The 16,318-nt window shown below is 40.4% G+C and overlaps 1 protein-coding gene across 1 annotated transcript in view; it reads right to left on the reverse strand.

Annotated features, from left to right (window-relative positions):
• Positions 1 to 16,318, reverse strand: part of Prelid2 (PRELI domain containing 2) — a 103,230-nt gene that overhangs the window by 53,391 nt on the left and 33,521 nt on the right. The window contains exon 5 of the mRNA XM_042692117.1: positions 4,355 to 4,460. Within this exon, the coding sequence (XP_042548051.1) occupies positions 4,355 to 4,460 (106 nt within the window). The remainder of the gene's footprint in view (positions 1 to 4,354; positions 4,461 to 16,318) is intronic.

Genomic DNA, 16,318 nt, shown 5'->3' on the forward strand with positions numbered 1-16,318 from the left:
CCAGTGCCTGGCACACAACTGATATGAGAAAAGTCCTTATGGAGTTGAAATGAATTTAAAACTCCAGTTGTGTACATTATATATGTTCACATGACTGTAAAAGGAAAAAAATAGAATAACAAAAAGGAAGTATGACAACCAGGTGTTAATAGCTTATGCCTGTAATCCTAGCTACTCAGGAGACTGTGATCCAAAGGATAAAACTTTGAGGCCAGCCTGTCAGACACTATCTTCAAAACAGCCAAAAAAGAAAAAGAAAATATTGTTAAAAAGGAGGTGATCAGGATTTTTTTTAATACTTAAAGCAAATATGCTAGAAAATGGAAACAAGAACTTTATTTTCTTCACTAAAAAAAAGAGAGAGAATATGTTTTGTATACTTGTTCTGGGTTTTTCAATTTATCAAAAAATAACTTTCACACATACATGTGTGTGGCACTGTATTAGGATTCTTCTTTTGTGAATGAACAAACACAGGATGAGGGGCTACAGAATCTTGTACCAGGGTCACAAAAGCAAAGGGAGGAAGTAAGTTCAGAACTGCTGTTATTCCTGGGGCACAACTGCCAGCCTGACTACCCAAGGGAAATCTGTTGGCCACACTGGTCTAATCCAAGAGACAAGTAGGTACCAGGTGTGTAAAAAGCCAACATGTGAGTCAGAAAGGTCTGTGACTTGTAAGCTCCCTCATAGTAAAGGAAAAGAAACAGAAGCAATTGAACAAGTCCCCAGAGCCACACAAGTGACTTCAGTTTGGGAATCCGTACTTAGAGCCAGATTATAATTTACAAACAACATGGTAGAAAAGTTTGTGAATGCCTAGTTTTGCCTTTACAGGAAAAAAAAGAAACAAAGAAAAGATAGCTATCATAGCTCATCTTTAGCACTACTAAACAGCCTCAGGGATAAAGTCCTAAAGTGAAAATAAAATCACCTAACACATTCTCAGGGGCACCTGCTAAAGCCACTTATGCAGGCTCAGCTGTGAAGGTTTTCAGGAAGTCAGGCTAGTACTGGAAGCATCTCCCCAGGATACAAGAGAAAAGACACTTTAGCATGAGTGGCTTCTAAACCTGAAAAGCTAATTAAACTTAGCCTTTTCAGAAAGAAAAAGTAAAATTAGGAAAAGGCAAAAGCCTTACTTCTGAGCATAGCAAGAAAAATAGAATAAACAGGAATCACTGGAATTTGTCACTTTAAAAAGTCACTTGAGGGGCTGAGAAGGTGGTTCAGTGGTAGAGTGCTTGCCTTGCATGCATGAGGCCGTGGGTTTGATTCCTCAGCACCACATAAGCAGAAAAAGCCCGAAGTGGTGCTGTGGCTCAAGTGGTAGAGCACTAGCCTTGAGCTGAAGAGTTAAGGGACAGTACCCAGGCCAGAGTTTCAGACCCCACAACTGACAAAAAGAAAACAAGTCACTTGATTTTCATTTTTCAGTTATGAATCTTGAACTCGGGGCCCAGCACTGTCCCTGAACAGTTTTGCTCAAGGCTAGTGCTCTATCACTTTGAGCCATAGTGCCATTTCCAGTTTTCTAGTGGTTAATTAGAAACAAGAGTCTCACAGACTTTCCTACCCAGGCTGGCTTTGAACTGTGATCTTCAGATCTCAGTCTCCTAAATAGCTAGGATTACAGGTGTGAGCCACCAGTCCCTGGCTTGATTTTTTTTAATCCAGTTAATATTCATCAGAAACCAAGTATGGACTTCACTGTAAATATTTCCTTTCTCTTCTTTTCTCTTCATTTTGGCACAAAATATATTGAACACTGTCCAAGGTACTACAGGTTAGGAATTAGGATTCAGATTAATGAAACTAGCTGGGTACCAATGCTCTTGCCTGCAATCCTAGCTGCTCAGGAGTCTGAGATCTGAGGATCACAGTTCAAAGCCAGCACAGGTAGGAAAAAGTCCACGAGACTCTTATCTCCAATTAACAACCAAAAAAACTGGAAGTGGCTCAAGTGGTAGATCTCTAGCTTTGAACAAAAAAGCTCAGAGACAAGGCCCCGGCCCTGAGTTCAAGCCCCAGGACCAGCACAAAAAAAAATTAAATTAATTTTTTTTTAATTGCACACACACAAAGCTGGGCACCGGTGGCTCAGGCCTGTAATCCTAGCTACTCAGGAGGCTGAGATCTGGGGATTTTGGTTCAAAGCCAGCCCAGACAGAAAAGACCATGAGACTCCTATCTCCAATAAACCACTAGAAAACCAGAAGTGGTGCTGTAGCTCAAGTGGTAGAGTGCTTGCCTTGAGCTGAAGAGCTGAGGGACAGCACCCAGGCCCAGAGTTCAAGCCCCATGACCGACAAAAAAAAAAAATTGCGCGCACACACACACACACACACACACACACACACACACAAAACTCTCTTCTTACAAGGAACACTAAATGTACTGTAGAAACATTGGAGAAAAAGACGACTTCGGAAACATTTGCCCCTCTCATCTGCTCTTTATCCGAGAATAACTCTCAACTCTGATCCATGGCCATGGTGAACGTGCCATGATTTCACCAACACTCTATATAAAAAATATCCACTTGGACAGCGAAGACTCACATCCCACTATATATAGCTTCAAAAGCATAGATGACAAAACTTCAGAGAAGGAGACATATTACTTTACAGAAGAGCTGAAGATGGAATCCCATGTAGGTGGTTGGCAGCTTTCAGGTCATCAATCTTCCTGAAGCCTGCCAATCTTGCTACTCTTGGAGCTGTACAAGAAGCAAGCCTAAAGTGGTTTCCATTACTTGAAGCCAAAGAATCCCAACAAATACAAGCATCATAAAGCCACCACACATTCACATAATGCACAATAGGATTGTGAAAGCCTTAGTTCTGAGAAGGTAAGGTTTCTGTCAGTCAACTGAGGGCTATCCAGTAGAACAGCAGGTCAGGAGGTAAGTCTTGTTAAGGGAAGATGGGGGAGTGAGTTCAGAGTCCAGTTCTATGACTTGGGCAATCAATTTAGCCCACTAGTAGTACATGTCTAGCATAGAGCACGTGTTCAAGATATATTTGGGAATAAAAGACAAGCCGTTACTCACATATTGAGCACACTTAACTCTTCAAGTCAATTGTCATTAATAAAATGAGAAAGTGAATCACTTTCGTATCTCATGGAGTCAACATGTACACAATCCCTGAATGATTAAAAATCATTAAGAGGTTGAGATTGATGGGCATATCAAATGTGGACATGCTTATGTTAACTGAGCAATATTTATCTGTCTAAAGTGGAAGTTGGCAAACCATAGTGCTCAGACAAACTCAGTCCGCTGTTTTTATAAGGCCAATCAGATTAAATGATTTTCATAAGAGAATACTTGTAATCAATTTGATAAGAAAAACTTTGAACCCTAATTTGGCTTTTAAATGCTATTGCTTCCCCCAAAAGATGCATAGGCTTATTTTATAAAATTGCATATTCTATTATTATTATTATTATTATTGATGCAAATTCAGCTAGGAATGTAGAAACATACTCAGCACTGTAGTAGGCATATAAGCATGCATAAAGAATACACTGAAAATAATGCCAGTGCAAGAATATAGGATAGTTAAATGTCCTGTATATTACCATATAAGACAGAGAAAAGAGAAAAGATCTACATAAAACATGATATACCAGCCTCAGAACCATCCAAGAGTCTCTGAAGCACCATCACAGAGGCCCTTAGTTTCTTCTACAAACTATAAGAATAGCCATGGACTGGGAAGGTAGCTTAGTGGTAAAGTACTTGCCTAGCATGCATGAAGCCCTGGGTTCGATTCCTCAGTACCACATAAACAGAAAAAGTCGGAAGTGGCACTGTGGCTCAAGTGGTAGACTATCAGCCTAAAGCAAAAGAAGCTCAGGGATAGTGCCTGAGTTCAAGCCCTAGGCCTGGGGGGAAAAAATAGAATGGACATGTCTCAATATTTTTCTTATCCAGGCTACATGATGGCAATATCTACTTCATATCCTTATGAGAACCGAAGAAAAATTCAGTAAAAATTCTTTCAATATTCAGTACTAAATAGTATACACTCTATAAACATTAGCAATTATCTTTTCTATTAAACTGTTGCTATATTCATATAACATAATTATTCTGATTATTTCTTGTAATTAAGCTATAAGTATTCAATATACTATCACCTATTCTTCATTGGCATATGTTTAATTTAATGGGCCAGAAGTAGTGCTTGAGTTTTACCCTGATTTGCATTTAATAATAATTATTAAGAAGAATTGGTTTTGGATATATTTGTCTATTAACCAGATTTTTCTTCTTGTGTGTCTTTTTATGTCGTATTCATTACTGTTTCTTAAAATGAATGTTGGCTCAAAGTGAAAGCAAGCTTACCTTCTGGGCTCCCTGTCTTAAGAATGTGCTGGCAAAAGTTTCCAAAATACAGTTGAGAAATCCAGCCCCTGTGATGGAAATTCTCCCTCTTTGAGTAAACTCTGTCCTAAAAAAAAGAAATAAAATTAAAAATATAACGTGGAGGTTACTACATTTGGAAATATAAATTATAGATATTTCTAGCTACACAATTCCAACTTACAATACACAAAAAATAATATCCATCATAATTGTCTATTGCAACAATAGATACTATTTCAAATTGGCTCACAGTTTAATAAACAATAATCATGAATTAAAGAATATCCATTTTGTGCTGCAAAGTACTCCCTCACTACTGAATGTGAAGGGCCACGGTGCAATGGTGCACACCTACCATCCCAGCTACTCAGGAGGCAGAGATGATAAAGATCATGGTAGAAGGTAATCCCTGGCAAAAAGTTAGTGGGATTTCAACAAATCAGTAGGAGTTCAACCAATAAGGATCTGGTGGTTAGGCATGGTGGTAGCTACCTGTCTTCCCAGCTAGATAGAAAACATAACAGAAGAATCATGGTTCAAGTTAGCCTGGGCAAAACCAAAAGACTTATCCCAAAGTAACTAAAAGACAAAGCTGTTGGCTCAGCTGTTCATGGTAGAGTGCCTACATAGCAAGCAAGTACAAGTCCTTGAAGTCCATCTCCCAGGGTAGATAGATGAATGGATAAATGCATAGATAAAGATACATACATGCATACATGTATGTATGTGTATATACATACATATATACATAATCTTAGACACTTATCAGCCTTATTAGCTTGGGTTAGTTATTTAGATTCTCTGTGACTCATTTTCTCACATATAAAATAGGAATAATCACAGCAAGTATCTCCTTTTTATACCTATTATGAACAGGGAATTAGTGCATGTAATAGCAATATAGGAATGACTGACAGAACTTGCATTTATGAAACACTAGCTTCTGATACTAAAGCAGACAAGCAGACAAAGACCGGAGATAACATTGTCAGAAATCTGGAATGACTTCTTTAATCCTTGACTAAAGAAGAGAATGAGAGAGAACAGATGTGCTGCCATCCCCACCAGTATTAGTTATCAAATTTCTATCAAAATTAATTATATCCATCTCATAAGACGGAGATTTCAACTACACTTGAGAATGACATAAGTAAGACACAGAACAGGAAGCCCCAGCCCTCCTTCCCCAATGGAGACTCTGACTTAACAGAAATACGAAACCAAATTGCCTTTGCAAGAACTCCAAAAACCAATTAAGAAGTGTCAGCACCCCAGGTGAATGCAAAAGCCAAGAAGAGTTGCATCAAAACATAATCAAGTCTGTTGCATGCACCCAAGGTAACCTTCTCCTAACCAAAACAGCATTGCACAATTAGGAGAAAAACTCCTAGCCTCTGGCTTCTCCATCAGGACAGAAAGAGAAGAGATTAGCATACATCCACATTCTGGCTTTGTAACGGGGAGGCCTAAGCCATTGACTTAGCAAGAGTCATAAGGGGAACAGCAAGCAGTAGACTTGGCATGCCTGGTTGCCACCAGAGTAAAAGCAAACATGTTACTTGTTGTAACATCAGAAAGCCTGCAGTGCCTTTGACAGACTACCAAGGATCACTGATTATGGCTCTTAAAAACAGAGCAAACTTCCTCGAGTGGAAAGAATCACACAGAAGGAAGACGGGTCCTCAAACGTGTCAGAAGCCCCTAGAGCTCTAGCTGGGCTGACTGGTAAAGTTCTTCCTCAGTACATAAAGATTGAGAGAGCCAGATTTTCTTCATACACCCAAAGTTTAATAGACGAATACAACACACACAACAAAACAAGAAAACATGACCCAACCATAAAACCAAATATCTAGAAACTAAGCCTAAAAAAATAGATCTAGCCCAGTGCGGGAGGCTCACGCCTAAAATCCTAGCTACTCAGGAGGCTGAGATCTGAGGATCAGGGTTCAAAGCTAGACCAGGTTGGAAGTTTGTGAGACTCTTATCTCCAATAAACCATCAGAAAATCAGAAGTGGTGCTGTGGCTCAAGTGGTAGGGCACTAGCCTTGATTTGAAGAGCTCAGGGACAGTGCCCAGGCCAGAGTTCAAGCTCCACAAGGGACAAAAAAGAAAAGAAAAAGAAAAAAACAGACCTATGAACTTCCTGGCAAAATATTTCGAATACTCTTCTTTAAAACAGTGAACTAAAAAAAAGAACACAGATTATTAAATTAAATCAGGAAAATGATGGCATGAAGAAAAAGAAATAGAAACATTAAAAACATACAATGTTTGACAAGAAATGTACTCAATACCTTACTCAGGTAACTGTAACCCCTCTGTACAGCATCTTTACAATAAAATAAAAGAAACAAAAATTCAGGTGTTGAAAAATGGCAGCTTTATCAAACAGAAAGAAGCAACAAATTTAGCTAGTTTCAGTGAATCACATCTATGTGATCTGTACTTTGGAGGGTGATGCAGGAGGATATCAAGTTCAAGGCTAGCCTGGGCTACCTGGCATGACCTTGCCACAAAAACACAAAACAAGGAAGTGGTGCTGTGGCTCAAGCGGTAGAGCGCTTGCCTTGAGCTGAAGAGCACAAGGACAGCACCCAGGCCAGAGTTCAAGCCCCAGGACCAACATAAAAAAAAAAAAAACAACACACAAAACAAAACAAACACAAAGAATGAACCAAAAAAACTGAGTCAGATAAGCAAAAACAAACGGAATGAAGAAAAGTGACAAGAACTAAGATTTATGGGACATCATCAAGGAGATCAATATATATATTATGGGAGTCTCAAAAGAAAATGAGAACAGAGCAGAAAACCTGTATAAAGAAATAACAACCAAAACTTCCTAAGCTCAACAGAAGACATAGGATACAAATTTTAAAACCTCAACAAACTCAAATTGGTATCCAAAGAGATCCACACCAAGACACACTGTGAGGAAACTCACAAAGACAGAATACTGAAAACAACAGAAAAGCAGTTCATCATATACCAGAGAGGGAGCTTCCACAAGGTTGTCAGTAGACTTTTCAATAGAAACTTTACAAGTCAGGAGAGAACTAAATAATATATTCAAAATGCTGAAAGGGAGAAAGGTACAGATGGCTCACACTTGTAAACCAAGCTACTCGGGAGGCTGAGATCTGATGCTTGCTGTTCAAAGCCAGACCAGGCAGGAAGTCTGTGCGATTCTTAGTGGGCTTTGAACAAATAAGCTCAGGGACAGCACCCAGCCCCTGAGGTCAAGCCCTTGGATTGGCACAAAGAAAGAAAGAAAAAAAAAGAAATGCTAAAAGAAACATGTACAAATCCTTCAAAGAGAAGAGAGATTATTTGGAATAAGAAAGGGTGATAGAGTGTAACTATGATCAAGGTAGTTATATGCATTAGTGAAAATGTCAAATAAAACCCATTGTTTTGTGCTATTAATATACACTAGTAAAACACAGGAGAAATGACAACTTACCCAAACACACAAAAGCTGAACACAGGCAGCATCATAAACCCGTAACTTTGCCACATTCATCTGCTCACTGTGCTGACTACGCAGCTAATAGGTACTAAGCATCCTACTGAGTGCTAGAAGCCATTGCAAAGGAAAGAATCTCTATCTGCTGGAAATACAGACAGCGGGGCACGTGTCAGCAAATGGAGACAAAAGCATTCCACCAGAGCAAAAGCACAAGTCAACCACAATGCCACCAGAGGAAACCCAAGCAAAGAGGCAGGAGGCAACAGAGACTGTTGGAGGAGTCATGTATTATCTAAAAATGCAGTATAGAATGTGGGCCTGAGAAGGTCTTCCCACATCTTGCCAGAAATTCTGGGGCAAAAGATAGATGTAAGAGATATCAGGAGATGAGGCTGAAAGAGGAAGTAAGAACCACACTGAAAATGGTCTGGGACTTTAAAGTTGGATTTTAATCCTGAAGGCAACAGAATTCTCTCCTGTCTTCTTCTGTCTTAAACACCATGTCACAGACAATAATCAATGAGCTCAGAGAAATAATAATAATAAATAACACACCTGTGGCTAGTTAATAGTCAACGGTCATTTACCAGACTTACATAACTATAAACCCCCTTTATAATAACAAAACTATAAACCCCCCTCATAATAACAATTTTAAAAATGCATGAGAAAAAGTATCCTGAAAAAATACCAGATCCAACAAGCTATGGCTATAATCGAAATGGCTACTAAAGACTTTTTTTTGAAAGGAATGACACTGATCAAGATATCATAGCTATAAGCTCCTTTGTTAAATGGCAACTCCTTTGTATACCTACTTAAAAGGTAATTTTTATTGTTATTATAAAGATGATGTACAGCGGAGTTATAGTTACATGGGTCACGTAATGAGTACATTTCTTTGTGGACAATGTCCCCCTTTCCCTCCCATCCCCACCCACAAGTTGTATAGTTCATTTTCCACATAATGTCTAGTGAGTACCACTCCATTTCTGGGTAAAGATAATTTTTTTAAAGAAACAAAACTTTTTTTTCAGTGCTGAGCATGGAACCCAAAGCCTCATGCATGCCAGGCAGTCATTCTAGCGCTCACCTACACCCCCTGCCCAGGACCTCTCCCTCAGATCTTCTCTCCAGTAACAGCCTCTATATTCAGTATTCAGATCATGTACATAGTGAAAGAAAGCCTTTAGAACTTCTTCCCCCTTCCCCCCTCTTTTTATTTCCTTCTCCATGTCCTCTCTCACACACATACACACACACGTACACATACACATACACACACACAATTATCCCACCCAATCTGACACAAATACTTTCAGTCTAAGCAGCTTCTGAGATTTAAGCCTATTTAAAATGATTTTCTCTAGTAAAACTATATCCTAGTGACACTAATCTCTCCTGTCTCTATTCCTGAGTAGTCAGAGTAGAATGTTACAGTGATTTCAATATTTAAAAATGAAAAGTTGAGCAGTCTCCCATTCTCAGGAGAGATGAACTCTTCAGTTATCAAGGCAAGTGTAGGCAAGAGATTAATAAAAGTCTCCCTGGCATCATATTCCAACCAGAATTTCTTTCTGCAGCTTTTGCTAGAGGGATGAGGGGTGAGTCTTCAGAAAAATAGGATCAGAGCTTGTCCACATATCAGAGAACAATGGGGCATGCCCTCATCATCAACCAGATGAGCATTTACCCCATTATATTTTAAGAGAGTCAGAGAAAAAAAATAATCAACCCTTGGGGCTGGAGGTGGAGCTCAGGTAATAAGAAGAGTAGCAGCCAATGAGTGAAAGCAACAGATAACTAGCTCTAGTTCCAGTCTTTTTTTTTTTTGTCATTTGTGGTGTTTGAATTCTAGGCCTGGGCACTGTCCCTGAGCTCTTCAGATCAAGGCTAGCGCTCTACCAATTGAGCCACAGAGCCACTTCTGGCCTTTTCTGTTTATGTGGTGCTAAGGGATCGAATCCAGGGCCTCATGCATGCAAGGCAAGCACTCTACCACTAAGCCACCTTCCCCTCTAGTCTAAGTCTTGAAAGAATAAAGAGAGACAGAGACAGACGGACAGACAGAGAGACAGACAGAAGAAAATGTTACACCTTCCCTCAACATTCACAGACAAAGCAAATTCGACATTTTCTCTTTGCTACACATCACAAACTTAAATCCTTTTCTAGAATTAGACTACAAATTCTTCTATAAAACAAAGCAGATTATACAATACACAGTTTCAGCTCAGAGAAGGTAAAAGATGAAGGGATATGGGGGATGTATCCAAGGATGGATGGATGGAAAAGAGCTACCCAACAGATAAGACACACACACACTGAGTTGTTAGCAAACAGAATCTGGGGATTTGAAGTAGAGAGGCTACTTATTTATTATGTCCTTCTGTGCATCATTATAGGAATATACAAAAAGTTTTCTATAGAAATAAATGTTGGCACTGTGCTATCAAGAACCATTTTTGGCAAAGTTGCTAACTTTGGGCCCACCCTTCACTTAAAAGAGACTTTAAGTGAGGTGACTTAGCTCTTTGATTTTCTTTTCTTATAATAGAGAATCTCAGTACTTCAAGCCTTTTGTCCTGAGCCTTTCTTTTCACCACAGCTTTGAAATGTATTGTGTTTCACTCAAGAGATAGGACAATTTGGATTTTCTTACACCTGCCTTTCACCCCTGTAAAGCCTACCACCTCTGAATTCTTTACATGGCACTTTCCAGAACATCAAAAGCTTTTCATGAGATTCTGTCCCTGAATTATTGACTGGCTAGGTATAGCAAATCTTTGCCTAATTGTTTTCATGATGGGAATTTAATTAAAGCATCTGTGAGGAGAGAGAAAGTGGTTCCACTGATATTCTTCTTGAGATGATACCTCAGTTATAACCACAGTGTTTGGAAGTTTATGTAACCACACAGAAAAGGGAATAGTAACCCCAAAGGAAAAGCAAGGAGGGTCAGTGGCAGGGTCAGCCACTGCGTGAGTCCCTGGAAATCTAACACTGCTGTAGACACTGCCCAGCTCCCATGCACAGCCACCACACCACTGTATGGTCTCTCCGTGCCATCTGCCTGGCACATTTGTGTTATAGAACTGCACTTCCTCAGAGAACCATTAATCTATACAGCCTCCAATAGATGCCATGTGTGTGTGTGAATGCTGCATTGAGATATAATATATACATACAATATATACATACATATTTATAAAAAACAAACCAGACACATGTGGGTGAGATAACACTGATCCCACCTTACAGACAAGAAACTGAGGTTCAGAGACAAACTTGCCAGGCGTAGTAAGGTGCACATGTAATCTCAACACTCAGAAGGCTGAGACAGAAGGAACATGAGTTTCAAGCCAGCTTGGGCTATATACTGCCACACTATCTCAAACACCTACACACACACACACCAAAAAATAAAAGAGGGAAACTTGCTGAAGGTCACATAGAAAAAAATGGCAGGCCACTCTTTGAATCAGAGAGCTAATTTCAGATTTCACAGCCTTTCCCATAATCCTAGCACCTGGAAAAATGCCTATTCAATGAAAGCTGACAGATACTGTGAGCTGGTGAGCACAGCATCAAAGCATACAATCGTCTGTGAATGGGGCCAACTGGATGCTTGTCTCCTGCTATCAGGCCCAGTACAGGAATCCCACGCATGGTGGGTCTTGCGGATTTATTATCTGTCACAGAGGGCTTATTCAGTTCATAATGGCCACACACTGGGCTGAATATTCTCACAACAATGTCTTGAAAGTCTGAATCACCTTCAATACTACACACAAGGCCCAAGGGCCATGTTCCTGGGGACTTTTCTAGAACCCTTAGGAATCTGTGCTTCCATTTGGCAATAACTAATAAAAGCCTGAAAGTCCTTCAGCCCATAAAAATCAACCCAGAAAATCTGCGTCCAACAGATTCAACACATCATTCTCTGTAATAGCAAATAATTGGAAACAATACATATGTCCAATAACTTGGACACTTAATAAAACAACTGTAATAATAAGATACCATGAATACACCTGAATAGCCATTTAAAAAATCACTAGAGGCTGGGAATGTGGCTATGTGGTAGAGTACTTTCCTAGCATGCATGAAGCCCTGAGTTCGTTCCTCAGTACCATATAAACACAAAAAGCCAGAAGTGGTGCTCTGGCTCAAGTGGTAGACTGCTAGCCTTGCGCAAAAGAAGCTCAGACACAGTGCCCAGGCCCTCAGTTCAAGCCCCAAGACTGGCAAAAAAAATCACTATAAATGATACATAAATAATGAGAGATCAGGAATAGTTATCTCATGCCTATAAAGGATTACAGGCTAATAAAGAGGCTAAAATCCAGAGGATGGAAGTTTGAAGCTGGCCTGGGCAAAAAAGTCCTTGAGACTTCATCTGTAAAATAATGAGAAAAGGCCAGGCTGGAGGCATGGCATAAGTGGTAGAGTATCAACCCAGCAAGCAAGGCCAGAAAATAGAAGGCCCTGAGTTCAAACAACAGTACTGCCAGGTATTGGTAGTTATAATCCTATCTACCCAGGAAGCTGAGATCTGAGGATCACAGTTCAAAGCCAGCCCAAATAGTAAAGTCTATGAGACTCTTATCTCCAACTAATCACGTAAAGCTAGAGTAGAGATGTGGCTCAAGTGGTAGAATGCCAGCCTTGAGCACAAAAGTTCAAGGACAAACATCTAGGCCTTGAGTTCAAGCCCCAGAACCAGCACTAAAAAAAGTACTAGCAAAATGATGATGATAGTGATGATGATGATGATGATGATGATAGTGATGATGATGATGATGATGATGATATATCCAAATGTAGTATGAAGGTAATGTAAAGGCAGAGAGCTTTGTGAGGAAGATGCTGTATTGATGCTGGGACATCTTTCTGCAGAATAAGCAGCAGAGCTATAACAACTGCAACATGCCAATCTGACAGAAAGATGCTGCTGCTCACAGACACAGTGTTGAACAGATTCCATTCAGTATATGCCATCTGACTCCCTTATTCCACATGAAGATCAACAGCAGGTAAAACCAATCTACCAGAAGTCAAAGTACAGATGTCCTCTGACTGGCTAACTGGGAATGGTGCAGAAGTAAGAAGAGCAAGAATATATCCCTTATTTTCACTGTAGTATTTCTGTTTGACATTTGTCCTGGGTCTTGAACTCAGGGCCTGGGCACTGTCCCTGAGCTTCTTTGTGCTCAAGGCTTACACTCTATCACTTGAGCCAAAGCACCATTTCTGGCTTTTTCGGTTTATTTGGTATTGAGGAATTGAACCAGGGCTTCATGCATGCTAGGCAAGCACTCTATCACTATGCCACATTCCCAGTCCCTCATTGTAATTTCTGTAAAACTTTCCTACAGTAAACATGCAATAAAAAAAAAAAAACTTGGGGAAAAATGGTAAAAAGTTAGTTTAAAATACTTAAAAAAATCACTAATGGATTCATAATTGAATGGACAGGGATTTTCCAAGGAACTCTTAATTTTGCCAACTAGAGCATGTGAGGGCTCAGAGATTTTCCTGTCTGTGTATAAGAGCCTACTGAGTCACCTCAGGCAAAGGGGTAGGGGGGGGGGGGGGAACCAAATAGCTCCGGTCGACTCCATCGCCACAATTCTCTTAAGGTCAGACACACAGAAAACAGACCAGCCTCCATCCCTAGCACAGAAAACAATTTAAACTACAGCAAACCTGGAAGCTGATCTCAGCTTGTCAGTTCTATTCTCTCTCTCCATACCTAGCTACAAATATCATCCCTTGTGATGATTTCAATAGGAAATGTTCCCCAAAGATTCATGCTTGAAAACTTGGTTCCAAATGCCATGTTCAGGGTGGGGGGCAGGGAAAGTGACTGGATCAGGATTCTCTGACCTAAATCAGTAGATTGGCCCATTGATGGATTCATAATTGAATGGATGACTGAGAGAGGCAATACAAACTAGGGAAGCCGGGACATGATTGGAGCCAGTAGGTCACTGGGAGTGAGAGACATCTGTTTGCCTGTCTATCTCTGTCTCTCTGTCTCTGTCTCTCTCTCTCTCTCTCTCTCTCTCTTCCTCCCTCCCTGGTTCCCTTTCCTCTCCCTTTCTCTCTCTCTTCCCCCCAGCTGCTATGAGGTGGACAGCTGTCCTCTGCTACATGTTTCTACAGTGATGTCTGCCCTACCACAGGCCTAAGACCAAAAGAGTCAGCAGACCATAGACAAAACCTCAGAACAAAAGGCAAACAAATCTTTCCTCCCGTAAGTGGATTTTTATCACATACTTCATCACTCTGACAAAACAAACAAATAAAAATAAATAAATAAACCCACAGTCCTGACAACAACCCAGCAGGTGCTGATGCACAGCCTGACAGAGGCAGATCCTGAGGCTAAGCAAGTTACCACTGTGTTCCTCTCAACTGTCTCAAGATCTTTAGGCTGTGTGCATTTTATCAATGTCTAGTTGATTAAAAATGCTATCATTCTAATGCTAAATTTTCATTTATAATCGATGTGAAAGTTTAATACAAAGGAAAAGGAAAAGATAAGTATTCAAATGTTTTTTTCTCTTTCATGCAATTGTTTCTAACATATTTATAAGATGATTTTTTGTTGCTTTATATGTCCCTCCCCCATGGTATAACCCCTGCTCTCACTGTATTTAATATTGGTATAATTTGTAGAGGGGAAAGGCAAAAACAAATCATTTAAATAGGGATACAGGTGACTCATTGAAACAATGAGATGTACAAGTCGTTATGTCAAAAAACAAACTTTGGGCTGGGAAGGTGGCTCGGTGGTAGAGCCTTGCCTTGCATGCATGAGGCCCTCGGTTCTATTCCTCAGCACCACATAAGCAGGAAAAAAAGCCGGAAGTGGCACTGTGGCTCAAGTGGTAGAGTGCTAGCCTTGAGCTGAAGAGCTGAAGGACAGCGCTCAGGCCCACAGCCCAGGCCCCACCACCAGAATGCCCCCCCCCAAAAAAACAAACTTTACAACTTTGGCTGGGGGGGGAGGGGGGAAGATGGGAAGGGATGGAAAGGGGAAACAAAGGAGGAGGCAACAATGCTTGATAAGAAATGTACTCATTATCTTGCCCATGTAATTGTAACCCCTCTGTACAGTATTTTCACACACACACACACACACACACACACACACACACACAGATCTTAAATGTTAAAGAATGTTGTTCTCTTGGGCCAAACATGATTGCTTCTAGTGCAATTATTATTTTCTTCTTCAGTAAAAATAGATTGTTTTAATGCAGTACCTTTAAAGAGTTATTCTACTTTGAAAACATTTATTCATCATTAGTTCCAACTTACATTTATTTACTATTTTATATTTCCAAACGTACAGCAGAACTAATTGTCATCTTATTAAATCTTCAGTTGGGCACCAGTGGCTCATACTTGTAATCAGAGCTATTCAGGAGGCTGAGAGCTGAGGTCACAGTTCAAAGCCAACACAGGTAGGAAAGTCTGTGAGACTCATACCTCCAATTAACCACTAAAAAAACAAAACACAAAAACCAATACAAAACAAGAAAAGAGGTATGGCTCAAATGGTAAGAGCATCAGGCTTAAGCAGAAAGAGCTAAGGGATACAAATCAACCACTGAGTTCAAGCCTCAGTACTGGGGGAAAAAACATCTTTACATCACTATTTGACAGAGCACAAGCCAACTTTTCCTATAGTCAAAGAGCATGTGAGTCTCAAGAAGCACTTAGAAGAGCGGACTCCACAGCCCTGCCTCAGGAGTCCTTCCAGATGGCATTTCCTACAAAATCTTAGCCTATCCAAGTTTCCCTTGCCTTCTGTTCTTTTTCCCTTCCCTACTCATCCTCATCTTGGTGCAGAAGCACTGTCTGTATTCTGTGAGGATTCATCACCTAACACACAGCCATGGAGCATCCACTGTGAGCCACACCCCATGCCAGATCCTGGGGAGACCATGGCACACACAATCTCCAAAAGTCAGAAAGCAGCAGTGAGGAGCCAGAAAGATGGCTGAGTATCAGAGGGCAAATGGGAGGGCCAGGGGTCAAATCTTCACAGAAAAGCCATTGGCTCCGACTGTCATCACTGATGATGTATTCTGCTAACTGATCACCCTCTGGGTACAGTGTGAGGACAGGGAATTGTGTTTTGAGATAAAGACAATAGTACACATGTACTCAGGCTATAGATAACTACATCCTTGAGCACCAGGACTGAGGTTTGAAAACAGTTCCTGAGTAAAGTTACCAGAACAAGAGAATGATCACAAAAGCAACTTTGGAGGTCAATCAAAAGCCTAACACAAAGAAGCTACCTAAATGCTAAGTTTGCTCCTAGGGGTGAACAAAAAGAAAAAAACAAGATTTCAAAACGGGGGGGGGGGGGGGGGGGGGGGGGGGTTAAAGATGGATACACAAAGAGCAAAGCTCAACAATTATCTGCCCCCCCCAACAAATACATGGATTA

The sequence above is a fragment of the Dipodomys spectabilis genome, unplaced genomic scaffold, assembly GCF_019054845.1.
Source record: "Dipodomys spectabilis isolate Male_0828 unplaced genomic scaffold, ASM1905484v1 ptg000147l, whole genome shotgun sequence".
Classification (NCBI taxonomy): domain Eukaryota; kingdom Metazoa; phylum Chordata; class Mammalia; order Rodentia; family Heteromyidae; genus Dipodomys; species Dipodomys spectabilis.